The sequence below is a fragment of the Pipistrellus kuhlii genome, unplaced genomic scaffold (assembly GCF_014108245.1).
Source record: "Pipistrellus kuhlii isolate mPipKuh1 unplaced genomic scaffold, mPipKuh1.p scaffold_m20_p_8, whole genome shotgun sequence".
NCBI lineage: Eukaryota > Metazoa > Chordata > Mammalia > Chiroptera > Vespertilionidae > Pipistrellus > Pipistrellus kuhlii.
The window spans coordinates 45,290,165-45,309,669 of NW_023425584.1; the positions used below are offsets into that span (position 1 = coordinate 45,290,165).

General features: G+C 40.0%; 1 protein-coding gene across 3 annotated transcripts in view; it reads right to left on the reverse strand.

Moving 5' to 3' along the window:
* INPP4B (inositol polyphosphate-4-phosphatase type II B) overlaps positions 1–19,505 on the reverse strand; it is a 560,042-nt gene that overhangs the window by 253,534 nt on the left and 287,003 nt on the right. For all 3 annotated transcript variants that reach the window (XM_045576851.1, XM_045576850.1, XM_036423483.2), the window contains 2 exons: positions 6,001–6,119; positions 3,741–3,857 (listed from right to left, as the gene is read on the reverse strand). In XM_045576851.1, the coding sequence (XP_045432807.1) occupies positions 3,741–3,857; positions 6,001–6,119 (236 nt within the window). The remainder of the gene's footprint in view (positions 1–3,740; positions 3,858–6,000; positions 6,120–19,505) is intronic.

Below are 19,505 nucleotides of genomic sequence, written 5' to 3' on the forward strand. Positions count from 1 at the left end.
ATTTTTTTCTGTAACTTACGAAAAACCCACTTGAGTCCCTAGGGTGGAGCACTGTGAATGATGTGCTAAAAACATGCCTGTCTGTGCTTTTTCAGTTTCCAGGAGCTTTAAAATACAGCATACAACCAGCATATATCCAGAAGGCAGAGACTTCACCCCAAGAACGGGGTTCTCATATTCTATCACTGGGCTCTAATGTCAAGCTTTAAAGTCCCCACCAAACAGCTAGATGTTTGATTAGCCCATTGTTAGAAAACAGATAATTTCCTCATGGCGAGGGAAATAACAAGCCACTCTAATTCTCATAATGACCTTCCCACCCCCATACCGCACCTCCTCATACTGCAATGAATGGGAAGGCTGAAAGATGGAGTAGGAGGAAACAATAGCCATTCTCATTCAACAGTTAGACCCTTCTCATTTGTTACAATGATTAATTGCATTTCTGCTAACCTTAGTAAAATAATCAATCTCAGCTCCAGTTGTGTAGAGGAGTACAAGAACAACAACTAGTTTGATAATGGCTGTTATGGAAGGCACAAATGACAACTTATCATTTCTCTTTAGTAAGATATATTAATACTTCTGTAAAAGAATATGTAATGGCAAAGTAACAAATTTATTTGATTGCTTATATAATCATAAGCTCAGTAGGAAATAATCATAAGCTCAGTAGGAAAAGATAAGCAACTTAATCACTGGACTCAACGAACTAAAACTCAGCATATAAACAGACTTCATTGTCCTGAATTAGCCTAATATGATCAATGGTTACTAGAAGCAAATATTAAAGCCACCTTTAAATCACGCACGCAATTCATTAATTTCCCCAAACATAACTATGCATAATCTTACTTCTTAAGCCTTAAAAGTATTATGATCTTAAAATACTTAGGTTAATAAGTGTTCCTAATCATAAATTGTACTTTAAACACACTTCCTGCCTCCTCCTTCTCCACCCCATTCCCACCTCAAAGAAAAACTTCAGAAATGAAAGAAAAAGGCCAGTATGGAAAGTCTATGTCCACAGGGACTACTAGCAAATTGATAAGCTGTGTTACTATTTACACTTCCATCATCAGAGCTAATTGTTAGTTATTTTAAGGAAGAGCCTATGCCTTAATGAACAGCACTTGGTAAGTGAAAGCTGGTGGCATTTCTCAAGCATGTTCACGTTTCACAAGTCTTATTTCACAGCAGGGATTCCAAATCATCCACTACTCTTATGTGATAATGCTTCTGATCAAGGAAACAAGTCTCTAAAAGACCCTGAAGAATTAGTTTCCAGAAATAGAAGGCAATACAAAGCATAATGAATGAGTAAGCTGATTATTTATCCCTAAAGCAGTAACATACTTCACACTGTAAACGAGAGAGGTTGAAGGAGAGAGACACACCTTTGGTGTTTAATATTTCTTATGCTGATATTTCTGAAAACTTCTCAAGCCCAAGAATTTAGGGGCAACATAATAATTCCTGTAGCAGACCCTTTCAGTACCTCTGTCCCTTCCATATCCTCAATCCTGTCTATGCCTCGGGTCTGTAGGGAAGGTTGAATCTGATCATGTGCTCAGAAGAACATAAAAACCATGGTTACTGCTTTGCTTTCCCTCTCATCCTGATCATTTCTCTGCTCATTACTCCTCTGCACAGTTATAGCATCTCTTCCCACCACCCACTGGAACCATCTTTCTGTCCTTCTCAACTTTATGATTCCTCCCAGTCCCTTCATTTTTCTGTTCTCTCCCAGAAGGCAAAAAATAAAAAAGGGACAGCCATCCATCTGCACCTGGCCTTGTGCATAGTCTACCGAACCTGGTCTAGATCAGTCCATTCCTTTTCCATGGGTGGCCTCAAAAATCAAGAAAAATAGAAAGAAAGAAAGAAATAAAATGCCAAAGAAAACATTAATAGTTGGCAGTTTTAACCACAATTTTGTGTTGCAAAGTATTTTTGTCTTTCCCTTCTTCTTTAAGAAAGTCGGAAATAATATAATGCCACTTAAGAAAACTATACTATAAAAAAGAATTTAGTTAATATCCCCCTATTTGAGTTTTTACTATTTATGAGTGATTGTGAGGCAGCAGCAAGAACAATAACAATGATAAAAGCAGCAATATAAACTTATTAATTAATCTATAACAGTTTTCTAAATTAATTTACCTATATGAACTTTTTTAACCCTTACAACAACCCCATGAGGAAAATACTATAAATGAAGAAAACACTGAGAATAAACTCTCCCAGCTTCACAAAACTTGTCAACATAACAGGAGCCAGACAGTCAGCCTTCGTAATAGACTTACCAGACCACCACAACTATTTCTATTCCACACACATGCCGTGTATTTCATTGAACATTTTTGCTGCAACTTTAAAGAAATGAACTTTTCTGGGACTAAGATGAGTAGAAATTGCTTCAGTGTAGAATTCTTTTTTAAATATATATTTTAATTGATTTTTTACAAAGAGGAAGGGCGAGGGAGAGTTAGAAACATTGATGAGAGAGAATCATTGACCAGCTGCCTCTTGCACACCCCCTAATGGGGATGTGCCCCCAAACAAGGTACATGCCCTTGACCAGAATCAAACCTGGGACCTTTCAGTTTGCAAGTAGAGGCTCTATCCACTGAGCCAAGTCGGTTTCAGCTGTGTAGAAGTTTTCTCCATTAAATACCCCCACCATTCATCTATGCCATATATGTTATGGTAAAGAATGGAAAGAAAAGAGAGTCAGGAGCAAGATAGAAATGCCTAAGTGAAGGCAGAGTTTCAAGTTAAGTTCCCTGGACCAGGTGCTGTGTGGTTCCCTGGGTCCAGCAGCATCCCTGGACTTCATCCAGAACCCACTGGCCCACCTGCTTTCAAAGTGTCTCCTTGTTTGTGCTTCCCTGTTGACCATCAAGACCCCCGCATTGAAAACAGACTAAAATTCATGCTAAAGGGAGAGACTTAAAGGAAAAGGCTCATTTTTTTTAAATTTCCCCCTTATCAACCAAGCATACCCAATAGCATTCTCCCAGTCCAGAAATTTTAAGAAAAGCCTCCAGAAATATGGCCTGGGTACTTCACTGTCTACCCAGGAAGTCTGGTTCAAGTGGAGGAAAAGTCAGACTAGGTAGGAAGATTTGAGAATCTAGGACAAAATAATCATTGGGACTTTATATGACTTTCATGGAAAGAGGACAATTAAAGCTTCTGTCTAGTACTTGCATTACCTTCTGTTTGCTTTGGTGCCAGGAATAACTTCCGGAAATACAGAGAGAATGTCTCTCTATACATTATGTAAAAGAATAAATTGCAAAAGTAGAACACTTTGTCAATCCGTTTTAGAGTAATTACAATACCAAAACAGTTTTAAGCCATTATTTCATTTCTTCTACTCACATTCTACCCTTCAGCAACTTCTTAAAACAACAACAAAATTATCAACCAAGAGATCAAGCCAGCCTTCCTGAAAAAGAGAAAAATCTGTTCTGGAAGCTTTTGCTCTAACCCAATTGACAATTTGGTGTTAAGCCAAATGAATTTTGAAGAAAGAAAAAAAATCCTAGCAAACTATAAGCATCAGGCAAGCATCAATACAATACAAACACCATCTTTGAAAAATGCCAGTTACATTAAAAAAGAAAAACCACACACACACACACACACACACACACACACACACACACACAATTAATAGTTGGGAAAAGCACAACTCCCTTTCCCAAAGAAAAAAAAGCAGTACAAGTACTTACAGTATCGTGAGACTTATCCTTGACATCATAGACGGTGAGTTTTATTTTGGTCTCCTCATAGATGGGATACTCAGATGGGAAAGTGACACCCGTCAAAAACAGTGGGTCTCTTGTTCCCTGTAACAGCACACGCAGACAACTTTAATTCAACAAGGCAGCAACTGCAGTGGGCAGCACGCAGTGACACAGGAGAATGCAGAAAGTGTGTCTGGGTGCTTGTTTTTCTAGGAAATAGTTCTATGAAGAAAGATCTGAATTACCAAATAATGCTCAGAGGCCACAATATGGCCCAAGGCCCTAAAGAACTAATATAGCTGTTGATAGTAAATGTACCAGTCTCCTCGTCAGAGCTGCTAATAGTTTGAAAACCAATGTTATTTTCATTATATGCAGGACCCTTCTTTGGGGTCAGCTGTTTAGTCAATTTAGAATGCAGTCCATGCATATAACCTGTAATTTATGCATATAAACTAAGATATTGACTGATCAAATTAAGATGAAGCAATTTTCTCATGAAGAACTATTTGGGAAGCGTATGCTGTCCATTTGTTTCCTTTCTGAAATGATGCTATGGAGAGCCATGCTCTGATAATGCCCATTTGATTTTAGATGTTCTGCTGAGTGTGTTTTCCTCAGACTAGAAAACTAATGACAGAAACTAAGTGTGATGGATTTGAGCTATGAAATGTCTAGCTCAGGATACAGTGCTCAGGATATCTCAGTGTCTCATAACTTATATTTAGAGAGTTGATATCCAACATTAAATTTTATATCTACATTTAAATATCTATACAAGGTGGCGCAAACATAGGTTCACAGTTGTTAATATGGAAAGTAATTAATAAATAAGAATACAAGAATAAACTGTTTTGTGTAGGTACTCACAATTGTCAACCTACTTTTCACCCCACCCTGTACTGCTGAATATTATTAAGATGTTTGCTCGAGTTTTGCAAACCATTTGTCTATAAAAGTTTCTGAAAGCCCAAATAATTAATTTATTCATTCATTCTTTCTTCTTTTTATTCAGTAAATACTACTTTTGTTCCTCAGTGTGTCAAATGCTTTAGAACAGGAAGTGAATAAAACAGCCTCAAACAACTATAGAATCAAATATAAAAATTGGAAGTATGTCAAAATAAATAATTTCTGTATTTTGGCACTATTTCAAAAATAATGCAGTTGAAGTAACACTTAAAATTTTTTCACATAAATGAACCATTTTACAATTTCAGTTTTCTTTAAATGAATGTCATATTTTGCTTGTTTAATTACAGTATTCACCACAAATTATACTAGCATATTGGAAGCCAAAGTTTCCACAGGGCAGACTCAGGGCTGTGTGCAGGCCCTGGGTCATTGCCATCAGAGAAAGGAAAGGAGTTCAGTCTGAATCATTTATGCCACCAACTGCATCAAGACTTGAGGTCAGCACTGAACCAGCCAGGCCTGAGGTCACTTTTTACAGAGAAACTCATTCTAAACAGTCAGGGCTCACTAGTCTAAGAAAGGCAGGCAGAGCTGAAGGAGTTCAAAACGCACTTTCTTTAGTCCCAGATGGTCTGAGTCCTCTCTCATTCATCAATGCTGTAGAATATGTGTGATAACAACAAAATAATCAAAAGGGAAACACTTCCTCGTTTGAGTCTGATCCAATACAATAACAAGTTTCCTATCGACACAGGTTGAAGGTTATATTAGTAACAATAAATGTAAATAGGAAGTCTCTCATCTGATGAGTAATATTTACACCTTTTGCCTAGAAACATTACAGTTTTTAAAAATCATTATGGACCTTTCTTTGAAAAATATTGTCCTTTCAAAAGACAGTCACAAACAGTTGAGAATATAGTTTCCACAGACAGACTGAGGACTACAGGAAAAATAAAAAGGGGAAAAAGTTTTAACAGGTTTAAAATTTATCTGAGTACTTTCATTTCATAATTTACATATATAGCACTATATCTATGACATCCTTTTGGAAGATTCCAAGTGGGAGATTTTCTTTCTATTTACTAAATAAAAATAAGGTCTTTTATGAAAAATGCAAATTCTTCCCTCACTAGTTTATTCTGGGAAGTTACCTTGCATGCTGGATGACCTCAAAAATGCTTTCCTACATGACAGGGGATAGTAACACAGCATAGCTATGCTAGGGCGAGCTAACTGCTTTCAGCTGCTTGCTCAAGTCCAGAGAGAGATTGAGAGAGAGAGGGAGAGAGGAATGCAGGCAAGGAATGCAGGCGCGCAGCATGCTCACCTCCACAATTTCCGTGCTGGAGTATCTTGTCAGCCCCTGCTCCGAGGGGTGGATTACGGAGATCTGCACCAGGGTATTCAGCTTCCGATCACGGACTGGAGACACCAAATCCTTGCAAGCTGGCGGAGGCAGGGCAAAGAGAAAGAAAAGAAACTGACACTGTGTCTCAGGGAAAAACTTCTGTCCGGAGTTGGAAGTAAAAACTTAGCTGCGGCGCTGAATGAAATCTCCCTCCTCCGGGCACTTGGCTGTTTTACAGAGGAAGTCCCTTGGAAGTACCTTACAGAAATAGGAAGTCACGTGCTGCGGAGCTCAACTGAGAGTTCATTTCCACTGACCACATTTGCAGCTCTTGCAAGTCTCTGCGCTGGGATCCCAGCTCCACTGTGTGACTGCATACACAGCTCAGGGGCGTGAGTGACTTTAGTCTTGAACACCTGGGCTTTTAATTCACACTCTTACACCAAGTAAACAGAGTCAGGCGCTATCTAGGAAACTAGCTGTCTGGTGTTGACACTGGTTGGATTAGTTCAAAGGTTGGAAGGCACACTTGCTCCTTACCTGGCTATTGCCTAGAGCTAGCTGGCCTCCGATAGTCGTGCACAGGGACAGACACAGTGGAGAGGCCAGCCGGACAGCAGCACAAGCCACAAGAGAAAGGCAGAGGAGGGGTAAAAAAAAAAAAAAAAAAAAAAAAAGGGAGAGAGAGAGAGAAAGAAAAAACACAGCCCTCTGTCTGGGATTCCAGCCAAGTCTGGGAGGGAGAAATGTGGAGTAAAGATGGGTTAAATTTCTGCCCAGGGGCCACAAATGTAAGAACTTTCCTTTGAGACACCAGGTTCATATTACAGACTCTCATCGCTATACCATATTTACTGGAATATTTTCTCCTCCCACATATCATGCCTGTAATTTGATCAAGAAAACTAAAAGGATTCTTTTGCAACTGTGTTTCCTCCCTTGGCTTGAAAACAATGATTTTACTACAGACTGTTGCATCTTGAAGTATGATGCAGTTTCCTCACCAGAAGGGGCTCAAGTTAGGCTCTGATGATGGGGAGATGCAGGCTGGAGCAGTGATGGGGAAATGGAAAAGCAGCCCTGGTCCTGGGTTCATGGGGGGTAGGGGGGGGGGGGCTGGGCTCTATAGCATGCCTACCCCATGCCTCAGACCAGCAGAAGAAGAGAAGGAGGGATGGGTTTATTAAACTACTGCAACAAAGGAACTAAGGCTTAACTTTGAAACTTGAAAGCAAAGGTCATTATCACCTTTCAATGGCTTACAGATCACCTCATTTTGTAACTGCAGAATGGGAGTAGCAGGAGCTTTGGAAGAAAACAGGCCAGGTTTTCCTCTAGGTACCCCAGTTAACTCCTTCCTGCCAGACTTGGAGATCTTTTCACTCCTGTATGGTATTTGGTCATCATTTTCCTAATTTAAACCATGCTGTCGGTTAGGGAAGCATGAGTGGAAAGAACAAAAGCTGCAGTTCATGTAGCGCTCACTATTTTTGAGGCATTTTGGTATTGATCTCTTTACTCCTCAAAATGGTGCTTTGAATTACTTCGGTTTTGCACATGAAGAACGAGTAGCGTGGGAATATCACATGCTCACGTTTACATTACCAGGCTCTCATCACTTGCTTACATCATGGACTGTTAGCTTTGTTAGCTTCCTTTCCTTTCCTGACATCCTGCATTCCTCTCCCACACAACAGCACTGCTCTCTGGAAGGCCTATTACCAGGATTCTTTGTTGCTCAACCCAAGAGATCTACAGTTTTATAAAGTACTGATGTGAGGTTTTTCAACAATGTCAACATATCGCCGGAAGGGGGAAAAAGGTTAGATTTAGACTGTACTGTTCTTTGGTGGTTATTTTGATCATTTCCTCCACTTGCCTTACGAGAGTGTTTAATTTATCACTCCCTTTTCTGCTCACAACATATAGCTCGCTCTCTTTCTCTCTCTCTCTCTCTCTCTCTCTCTCTCTCTCTCTCTCTCTCTCTCTCTCTCTCTCTCTCTTCCTCTCTCTCTCTTCTCTAACTGATACCAACATATATCTGTTTTTGGATTTTAAAGCTGAGGTCAATTTGTTTCCAACACATGCATCTCACACTCTTTCTGCTCCTAGCCTTGTCGCTACCTTATGACACTTTTGCTCAAAGTAAGTTACTACTTTGGTGATTTCTTATCAGGGGTGAGTGTGAGCTGTGGTTATTTCCCAGAAGTGAGCAGCTGTTCTCCGTTTTATCAGAGACACTCTCAGACTCACACCTCATAAAAACAGAGAAAAGCTCCACTCAACCGCAATGTTCTGTCCAAACAAAATTTCAGATCCCCCAATACTGATGAGTAAAAGCAATAATGGGATTTTGTGTTTCTTTATATTTTACTAGAGGCCTGGTGCATGAAATTCATGTACTCAGTGCGGGAGGGTGTCCTTCAGCCTGGCCTGCACCCACTCGCAGTCCAGGAGCCCCGTGATTGATCATCCTGCAGAGGGAGGCCCCGCCCACTGTTACTGGCGGGATAGCCTGGGCCTCCCTCTTTGGGGCAATCGTGGAGCCCCCCCAACCAGTGGCCTGGCCTTCCCTCTGCAGGGTGATCAATGGCGATGGCAGGACCCTCAACCAATCACATCACACTTGCCTTGGAGGCGGCAGTTAGTACTGAGTCATCACCGTGGTGCCCACCACCCAGGAGGGACAGGGAGATCAGCAGGTTAGCCTGCTCACCAGTCCCCACCCACCCGAGCCTGCTGCATGTGCAGTCTGGCGTTTGGTCACTCGGTCAGTCATTTTGGACATTACAGACCCTGGCTCTTTATATATTAGGATAACTAAAAACAAGTACAGAAAACAACTCAAGTCATAATCTTGGGGTACACATATCTCTCTTCTCAACAGCCAAAATTACTGTTCCTTAATGTGTGTGCAGCAAGATGTCATGCAAGAACCCTCAGATGGGTCAGAATTCCTGAGCTGTACCCCAGATTCCCTATTTCCTAGGTGTGTGCCACTAAGTCCCAAACTCTTAGACACTCAGTTTCCTCAAATGTCTATTTCTCAGGGTGGAGGTGAGGAAGAAATCATACCCTTCTTATGAATAGATTTCCTTTTCCATGCAAAATAAAGTCCACTAATATTATTATACTAATACTTATTAGTATTAATGCCAACATTTACCAATATTTATTGTTGTGTTATACTGAAAATTCGTTTTTTTATTGACTCACATTCAGACAACCCCATAAAACCCATCACTAGGCCTAATATTTCTTTGTAAATATCAAACCCATTACATGAGTCATTACATTTCTTAAAGTGAAATCCACACCAGCCATTAACCTACTAGCGTACATATACTGAAACTACATGTATTGAGAGGTGAGGGATGATAAGTGTTGAGCAAACTGCATTGCTTCATGAAGAGATAACTCACAGGGGCACAGTAAAATCTAACCACAGGAATTACACAGTAGCCAATAAGGAGCCTGAAAGCTCTGTTGCAGGAAGAAAACAATGTTCTATTAATCTGCCAGCCATACTTACCATTGTCCATAACCCAACCAAAATTCTGCTATCAGAGTGACCCGAAAAAATGGCCTGCTTCCATTGTTTTTTTTTTTGTTTATTTAAGAATTCTTTAATCAAATGGGTAGTGATGAATCAATGCAATCGATTTTTCATCAGTACATCATTTTTACTTTAATTTAGGCCTTTTTACTGGTGTTGTTTTGGTCTGAGCTATTTAAAAGTATTCTCAGAACCCAGACGAGTGAAAATACACAGGATGCTGACAGGTTGAGATTTGAATGTGCTTGTGTCCACTGAATTAACTTTTTTTTTTTTCTGAAAAGGGGAAAAAAATAACAAAATAGAAGTAATTAGTAACTTTTTTTTAAAGTATAATTTGAAGCATTTCTTTAGGAAAAATAAAAATGCTACAAGAGACTATTTTTCCTGTTAACTGCTATAATTACTAACGATGTGAGGGTTTACTTTCTATTGTTAGTGATTGTTAGATGCCCATAAGTGTCCCTAGCTCAGACCTGTACAGGAGCCAGGAGGTTCCCACTCTCCTAGAAGGGAATCCTCAGTAAACAAATGGAGCTTCAATATCTCAGGGAAGAGCCAGGCATTGAGCCAACTGGAAAGCAGAAAGCATAGGCTGCGAGGGAAGAGGGGACCACTATCTACTCAAAATCACAGCCTGAAGGAATGAAAGCCCATTGCAGCTTTGTTTGAGGATTTGTCCAAAGCTTGAAATCCTAGTCATGATAAGCGCTAAAACATTCAGAGCCACACAAAATACATCTGTGACTAGATTTGGTAAAAAAAAAAAAAAAAAAAACACACACACACACAAAAAAAAAAACAGGAGTGCCAACCTCTGTTCTGGATGCTTAAAGGTACGTACTCCCTGAATGCTTAGGAAGAGAGCACTGATCACCTTTTGCCCAATCTTTCAAATATTTGAGAGTCCAGAAGGTGAAGGGCAGGATCTTTCAGGTTCATATAGAGTTACTATTCGGTCAACATAAAAACACTGTTTTTATAGATGGGCCGTTAGTTTCATTCACCCATCATTTCTAAATCACGCCAAGAGCTCAGTCCCAGCAATAATCAATTTGAAGTGGAATGCATGTGTTCTTTCAGGTGCCCTTGAATACGCAGCACTGGCCAAATTCTAGGAGTCCTAAGGCCTGCCTGGATGTGGAATGCACAAATAAGAGGGACCTGCCTCAGGCTTGCACACCGGCAGTGCTGTGACACCCCAGGGCAGCCTGAGTTCCCTTTGACACCGAGCAACCATCTCTTTCCCCTTCAGAACTCGGTCGTCTGGGAAGTCAGCTCATTGTTCTTGCTTTGATCTATTTCATCTCTCTTCTTGCCATTCAATAATAGTGACATCTAACAAAGTTCCTGCTTATTAGTATTAATACAAAAAAAGAAAAAGAAAAAGCAATGGTCACAAGAAGAGGAGATGAGAGCAGCACTTTAGTGAGTGTCTCCACATCTCAACAATTCTGTTCTTCAATTAGCCAAAGGAAAGTTCAGCTTAGAGGAGAAAACCACACATACTCTAAATGACATATATAGAACAAAGGAATTCTTTTTTCTACTTGAGATAAAATTGTATTTGAGATCTGGATCTAGCCTAAATAGCTATATGCCTTTGGATAAATAGCTCTCTATCTCAGCCTCTGTATTTTTATCTTTAAAATTTTGTAGATTTGTTATAAATATTATATGAAGTCAAGTATGTGGAATGTAGGTACATAATAGGCACCCTAAATTAATATGAATATAGTTGTACATTGACACAAAATTGATTTTATTACCCACTAAAATTAATTTCTTTTAAAGAGAAAGGAAGGGAGGGGAGAGAGAGAAAGATAAATGATTGGCTGTCTCCTGCATGACCTTGCAACCCAGGAAACTGCCCTGACCAGGAATTGAACCAGTGACTTCTTAGTGCATGGGAAGATGCTCGACCAATTGAGGCACACTGGCCAGGGCTCTATCCAATATTCTTATAAAAATCATGTGCTCAAGTTATCCCATACTGGTCCAGATTTTGTGTAACCTTATTGTTTTTCAATAAAAGCATTTTATTACTATTACATATGTTCACAAACAGTATATATCCTATATAATAAAAGCCCAGTGACCAAAACAGGGGAACAACCAGAATGGCCAGAGACCAGAACTCTCACAGCCCCTCACCTTGTCTAACACAGCCCCCCAACAGGGACTCCCACCTCAATCCAGGGCTCCAATCAGGGAAGCAACTGGCCCCACCCATGCACCAGGCCTCTATTCTATACAATAAAATGATAATATGCAATTTGACCCTAATGGCAGAACAACCAGTCACTATGAGGGGCACTGATCAACCCTTGGTCCCTTTCCCTGGCCAGCAGACTTCGATCACTCAAGCAAACTGGGAACTGGGAGTGGGAGGGGGGGGCATGCGTGGTGCCAGGCCAAGGCCCCCTCCCTCTCAGTCTCCCCACACAGAGGGTAACCAGAAGCAGGGGTGGGGCCGGTGAGCAGGTGAGTATAGCCAACCTCTTATTCCCTTCCCCCAGCCATCAGGCTCCAATCTCCCAGTGGTGAACAGGGACCTGGGGTGGGTGGCAGTGGGGACGGAGTTGGCTGGAAGCAGCCAGGAAAGGTGGCCCTAATCACAGGCCAGGTCTAGGGACTATGCCCACACACAAATTTTGGGTGTCAGGCCTCTACCACACACACACACACACACACACACACACACACACACACTAGTGGCCCAGTGCACGAAATTCATGCACATTAAAAGGGAATTAATGAGAGGAAATATTTTAATATTGCTATTTGCCCTTTCTCTCTAATAGAAGTGTCAAAGATGAAAAAAAAATTACTAAAATGTATATGAAAATCTCCTGTCAGAGTTTGGGGTGTGCCATGGGACCCAGAGTGAAGTCCCCGCCCACCTATGTGTGCCATTGGGCGAGATCCAGACCTGGCTGGCTCCACCCGGTCAAGCCCAGTAGGTAGGGGGGCACAGCCTCAGGTTCCCCATCAAGCACTGCCAGATTGGGGGTACAGCCTCAAGTCCCCCCATGCATGCTGGGTTGGGGGCATGGCCTGAGGTCCCCGGTCAAGCCCCACCAGGAGGGGGGTGCGGCCTCAGGCCCCCCAGCCTGGCACCAGGAGGCACAGCCTGAGATTCCCTGTGAAGCCCCGCTGGGCAGGGGGTGCAGCGTCAGATCCCCCAACCCAGTCCAGTGCCATGCAGCCTCAGGTCTCTGCTGATCACTCGTTATGGCAACCCTGCCTCCACTGTGGGCACAGCCATCTTATGTTACAAGAACTCCACCTCTGCTGTGGGCACAGCCATCTTGTGATGGCATGAGGATTAATTTACATATCATCCCTTTATTATATAGGATATATTCCTGTGACTTTTGTAACTTCTTGTTTTCATATCAATAAGTAAGGGAAATAGAAAAACCCTTTATTGGATTATTTGTTGAATTCAGCAATCATAGGTATCATGAATATACCACCTTCTATGCAAACAGATGGGCACACTCACATTGGTTCATTTCACTTCTGACTAGGCACTTCCAAATGAGAAGCCATAAATAGCAGAAAGCTTTGTCTTCTGTCTGCCTCAGATGTGCTACATGTAAGTGGTCAGCTTCCCCGCTAAGCATGGGGTTAGCTAGGAAGTTACTTTGGCTCTGTGGGTAATAGCCCGTAGGACTGTATTATCTTAAGACTGCAGTATCCCAAGGGATCAGAGAAATACTTGCTCCTCTGCTCTGTATACTCCCTTCATCAAAAAGGAAACTGTTAATTCTAGCAAAGCTTGTTTTTCTTATAATTAAAAATAAATGGTACAGATCGATCCCAATATAGCATGATGGAAGCACACCTTTTATACCCTTTAAAGACCTTCCTGGAGAAAAAACAAGTCATGAATCCATGTTCCTCAAGAGCAACGAAGGACAAGGTACAGAGGACTGAAGACATACTGAATAGAAAAGTAGCCTGATGCAAACAGGGCTGGCAGGAAATAGACATCTGGTTCCAGGCTCCCTCAACTCATCAGTCCTCTCCTCCCACCACCAAGAGAAGCAGCCACTTCCCTAAGCCTGTGGGGTGGGTAAGCCCCTTCCAGCCTAGAAAATAGTTTTTTCTTTACTTTTCAAATTCTTAACGTTTGGTCAGGTTGATAAAAAAAAAATTTTTTTTTAAAAAGTCACATATATGTCCTGTTCCTTGTACTTCAGAAAATTAGATGCCACTGATCAATTGACATACCAATTTGGGTTATGTTTCCAATCCAATAAATTACAGGACTTCATTATATGGTTTCCCAGTTACCATTGTATACCAGTCCAGTGATTATATCTAGATTAAATCAATGTATACCATATATTAAAAGATATATGTAGTCCGTAAAAAGCCTGATAGCCCTTCTCTTGACTTATTTTGCCATTTTAAAATGTTTTCCTTTATAAAATGTATTCTGCCTTTGTTTTGGTGTTGTTTTTCTATTCCTTTTTCTCAGGAATTTTAATCTTCTGAAGACTAGGATCTCAACCTTGACAGTTCATATCCCCTGAGTGGATTCAGTCCCAGGGCACTGCAATGTCTGATAATTCGTTTGTGTGTAGTAAAACGACTGCATACACAGTGTTCCTGCTTCATCCTAACATCCACGCAATGAGAATTTTAAGAGTAGTTAGGAACACGATTCCCTCTTAAATATTTTCTTAAGGCTATTTCTTAAAAAAATGTGGCCATAGATCGAGCAGGCTTAGCTAACTTATAGTCATTCATTTATATCCTTCCATTTCATTCTGTATTCTCTGCAGAATCTGTACATCTCTAATTGATTGAGCTGAATGTCATACTTTGCCCTCCTTGTTCATTTTAGCTTAATTTCAACTGACCAAGCCTATTTTCTATAATTTTTCTGATTTGGTATTATTCCTTCATGTTCTCTGCTATTTCAAACATTCTGTCTTACATGTTTTTCTCATCAGTCTGAAAGGTGAGATTATAGAAGTCATCACTTGCATATTCATAAGACTTGGCTGCTGAGGTCAGAAATACATCTTTCTTAACAAACCACAACTTCTTCCTTCAGTTAATAACCATTTTTAAGCCTTTATAGAAATTTTAAAAAATGTGTCATTATTTTTCTTAACTACTGTGTGGGAGATTTTAGTTAAGACACACTTCCCTAAATAGTTTGTGAACCCTGCGTAGCTGCCAACATAAGCAATATTTTTTTTTGAAAAAATAAAAAAATGTATAAAAGTTGTGTGGAAAAAATAATTTAAAATTTGGAAATGTTTTGTTTTTAACACATTTTATTGATTTTTACAGAGAGGAAAGGAGAAGGATAAAGAGTTAGAAACATTAATCGGCTGGCTGCTGCACACCCCTTACCAGGGATTCAGTCTGCAATCAAGGTACATGCTCTTGACAGGAATTGACTCCAGGACCCTTCAGTCTGCAGACTGATGCTCTATCCACTAAACCAAACCAGTTAGGGCTCTTTCTTTCTTTTTTATTTTATTTTTAGGCATTAAATTCAAAGTGTTAATATCCCAAATTCAAAATTAGGGTAAAAGAAATTTACTCACATATCTTGAACAAACACCATTAATTTTAAGTGTCCAGGAGCATACACAAACTCAAACACACAGAGAGACTGAATAAATAAAAAATAAAGCCATCCTGACGAAAGAATTCCTTACACATATTCAAATAATGCTAGATTTTTTTGCTTCTATATGATCACAATAAAATGTTAATATCATAAAACTTTTTTCTAAATTTTTAGAAGAACTCTGCTGTGAAGAAAAGGCAAAGTCTCTCTTATGCAAGTTATTTTATTTTTTAGATTTTATTTGAAAGAGGGGGGGGGGGAGAAACATTTGTGTCAGAGAGACACATCAATTCCTCATACACACTCCATCCAGGACCAAACCCACAACCTGGGCAAGTGCCCTGACTGGGAATGAAACCCAACCTGTAATCCTCTGGTGCACAGGACAACATTCAACCAAATGAGCCACACTGACCAGGGCACTATCATACAGATATTAAGGTTTCTCTCATTTAAGATTATACATGAAGCTTGCACAGAATATTGAGATGTGGAGCAGGAAGCACATTTCACTGAACACTTACTATCTACCACGTGGCATTAGGCTTACACTTTGCTTGTGTTAGCTCACGTCCAGAACAAAAATGTGCCTATTGCTGCCTCATGGGTCCCTTAGTTCCATATCCATATTTTTAACTAAATAGTAGTCATATTTGTAGATCACAACATATGGCTAAAAATAAAGGCTATTATTTATGTTTTGTTTGTTTTGTTTTTACCAATAGTTCAGTATTCAGCAGTCTGTGTTAAAATTTTGTCAGTAACATCATTCTATCCCATCTGGTCCTATGTGTGGTCAGTGGTGATTTCACTATGTAATAAGAATTTTAAGACTGCCAATACTCGGATAATAGAATTCAAGTAAAACTTGAGGAAAAGATGAGACTGATGCCATAGAGAGAAACTGGGAGACAGAGCTATTGAGGAGTATCAGTAATAATTTGCAAGAAGAAATTGAAGAGATTTTGTTACAGAAATAATGCTTTCAAATTCTTGCTACATTGAGATTTGAGCACCACTGCTCCTAAATTTCATTTCAATGGATTTACTTGTAAATTAAACTGATTTCTTTGATGTGGTTAGCTAGACTTAGGAAAAGAGAAATAGGACCTCAAATAAAATGTGCTACTTTGCTCCCAACCCCATAACAAGACAATATGAAAATATGCCACCATATTTTATATGGATCTGGGTATGTTAAATAAAAACATGTTGGCCTTTTACATAAAGTGGCTGAGAAGATGACATTCACTTCTTTAGTTGGGATATTATAAATCCTTAGTGTCATTTGCCAGTTTCTGCATCATTGAAGAATCTAGAGGGAGAGAAAAAAGGAACCTGGGCCTGGAACAGTGGTGCACCGGGGAACTGCTCTTTTCAGGAGCAATGAAGATGCCAGTTGCACAGAAGACTGCATATTTGCATGTGAAAACAACAAATTTGGTCTAAATCACTATTGTCAGTACCAGAAGATTCCCATTCTCCAGCTTGTCCAGGCTCCCTCAGCTTCTCTAGTGTCAAGCCTAAGCAATTTCTATTTTGCCCTATTTTCATGAATGTTACCTAGTTGGCTGAGACTCCGTCCCCAAGCCACTGAATTCAAAACAAGTCTATGTTTGTGTCTCTCCTGATGCTGATATCCCATGCTCAATGCAGTAAACCTCACACTGGTCTGGTGTCCCCGCCCAGCTCTGTGTACAGAGCTGGCCCTTTGTGTGTGAGCTCCAAATCCACGTTCCACTTCAAAAACAAGTGCTTGCTGCTTTCTGCTATTCTTTTCAACAGGAGCATATGTGCTGCTTCAGAAAAAAATGAAAACGTTATTCCAAGAGTGGAAGCTGGTCCCTCTGAATACTAAAAGAAATATCTGGCAAGTCCGTAAATGGAAATCTGTTGTGTCTGAAGTAGGATTGCAGAAGTAAGAAGAAGAAACACAGGAAACAACCGTAAGCCTTTTATCTACTCAAAGGCCAAGAGGAGAACGTTTTTCCAGAACTACCAGTTTAACACCAGAGATAATAGGATTCCTGTTCAGGATTTCTGTTCAGGACAGGCATAGAGCACATCAGTGGTGGATCAGTGAGTGGGAAGTGGCTACTTCCCAGATTTACTTCTAAACTAAGGTGACCAGATGTCCCGCTTTTGGCAGGACAGGCTCGATTTTTTTACAATTTGTCCCACGTCCCGCGGCGTTTTAAAAAAGTCCCAATTTTTGGAAAGAATCTTCTTTAAAATGCCGCGGGATGCAGACTTAAAAAAAAAAAAAAAAGTCCCGATTTTTTTAAATAAACTTTTTTAAAATGCCGCAGAATGCAGGACAAATTGTTAAAAATTGGGACTGTCCCGCCAAAAGCAGGACATCTGGTCACCTTATTCTATACATAAAAATGAGGCCAGTGTGGTGAGTGGAGATAATAATTACATTACTGGTGGCAGGAAAGTCAGGACCCAAGTCTCCAAAGGTAGATGACTAAGAGATCTGTGCTCAGAGCTGTTGAACTCCAATTGAGGACACAAAATGGTGTCCAGAAAGTGTTTGGGAGTTTGAGAAAGAATACTAATAAAGGAAATAGGACCCTGGAATATTGCCTTCAGGAGTTGATTCTCTATTGAAGGAAGCTAAGGTCCACTTGTCTGGGCAGGAAGTAGTAAGCAATTCAGAAAGCAGTTATTTAACCTGGATGACTTCACGAGTAACACACAGACTCGTGGTCTGCATTCCACTCAAACCTGCCTGAAGCAATTTTTAGACATGCTTCCCCAAACTAAAATGTTTTAGACAAATTTCATAGGAGCTTAAATGTTAGAAGATAGTTCTTAAATTAAGATAATTTTTAAAATTTCTTTAACTTTTCTCCTGTAAACGTATTGGGCTTAGTAATTATATGTGGAATTATTAAATGTTTCTATGAAATTGCTGTCCTTCTAATGCCAAATATTTTACCAAGTCAATTGGAAGTATTAAATTAAAGCCATATATAGAAAGAGTAGGAAATAAGGGGGAAAGGAAAGAATAGGAGAACTGAAGATTCTGATAGAATAATCAGCTTCTCATTTTATTGTCTCCATCTAAAACATTCTTTGGGGGCAGACAAATTTTGAAGAGCCCAAAAAAGATAACTCCTGTTTTTCTTGAGTCTTTAGAGTCAATCATGTATGTGACTTTCCTGTAGAAAAGAGAAAAATCTCAATATTCATGTTCAGCAGAGGGCTTTAGGACAGTCATTCCTTCCTTCATAAGATTGTTGACTCACAGGAAATGAAATAAGGTTGGTATAGATAAGCTAAAGCTAGATATGACTAAAGATCTAGGAGGCCTGAGACAAGAGGGGGAAGACAAGTGAGTCTGGAGGTGAGAAGACAAATGTGGTCTAGCTGGAGGACACAAAGGGTCTAATAGTTAGAGCAAAAGCTATGAGTTTAACACTATGTCTAAACAGTGTAGATCAGATAACTTGAAAGTGGGAAAAAGTGGTTCTATGAGAATCAGAGTTTGAAGGGAACAAAGAACATGTCTCAGAATATTCAGGATCTCCAAGGAGAGCAGTTCAGAACTAAAGCTCAGCAGAGCGCCTGCTGGGTGAATGGAAAATGCTTCAGAGCCCTAGCTATACAGGAAGTTTCAGATAGAAGGAGAAGTAGAGTATACTACCCAAATTACAAGAAAGAAAAACCATCTTCTCAGCTCTTCCAGGACATGTGGTAAACTAGATAAGGAAAGAAGATGAGACACCTTCTATGTCCCCATGGCAATTCTTCCTTGCTCTGTGTAGTAAATACCCAAAGGATCAGAGTCAGAGACTGCAGTCCTGACTGGGTGACTTTAAATTCATGTTGGAATCTCAGTATCCTCCTCTGGAAATGGGGACCATAATTATAGTTATTCCCACTGAGTGTTTGTGAAGATCCAATTGAATGTGTGTGTGGGAAAAAAGATCTATTAAATTCCTAACAATGTATTAATAAAGTATTTCTCACTTTCATATAAATTAGTTCAAATGCCCTATGAAATAGCAATTATCAACAACTTACTGATAAGGAATCAGAGTTTCTGAGAAAGTAAGGGATTTATCCAAGATAGAAATTAGAATAACAGCATTAAGAGGTCATGTATGCCTCTAGCATTATTCTTAGTGCTTTATTAATGAAGTGCACTACCTCATTCAATCCACAAAACAACCCCATAAAGATAAATTGTTCAGAGTTGCACAGGTAGCCAGTAGCAGAATCAGGATTCAAACACTCTCAGGATGGCACTCTGCCCATGCTCTAAAACACTGCCCTTGTACTGCCTTCTCTCAGGGTTACATGTGTAGGCTAAAATGTGAC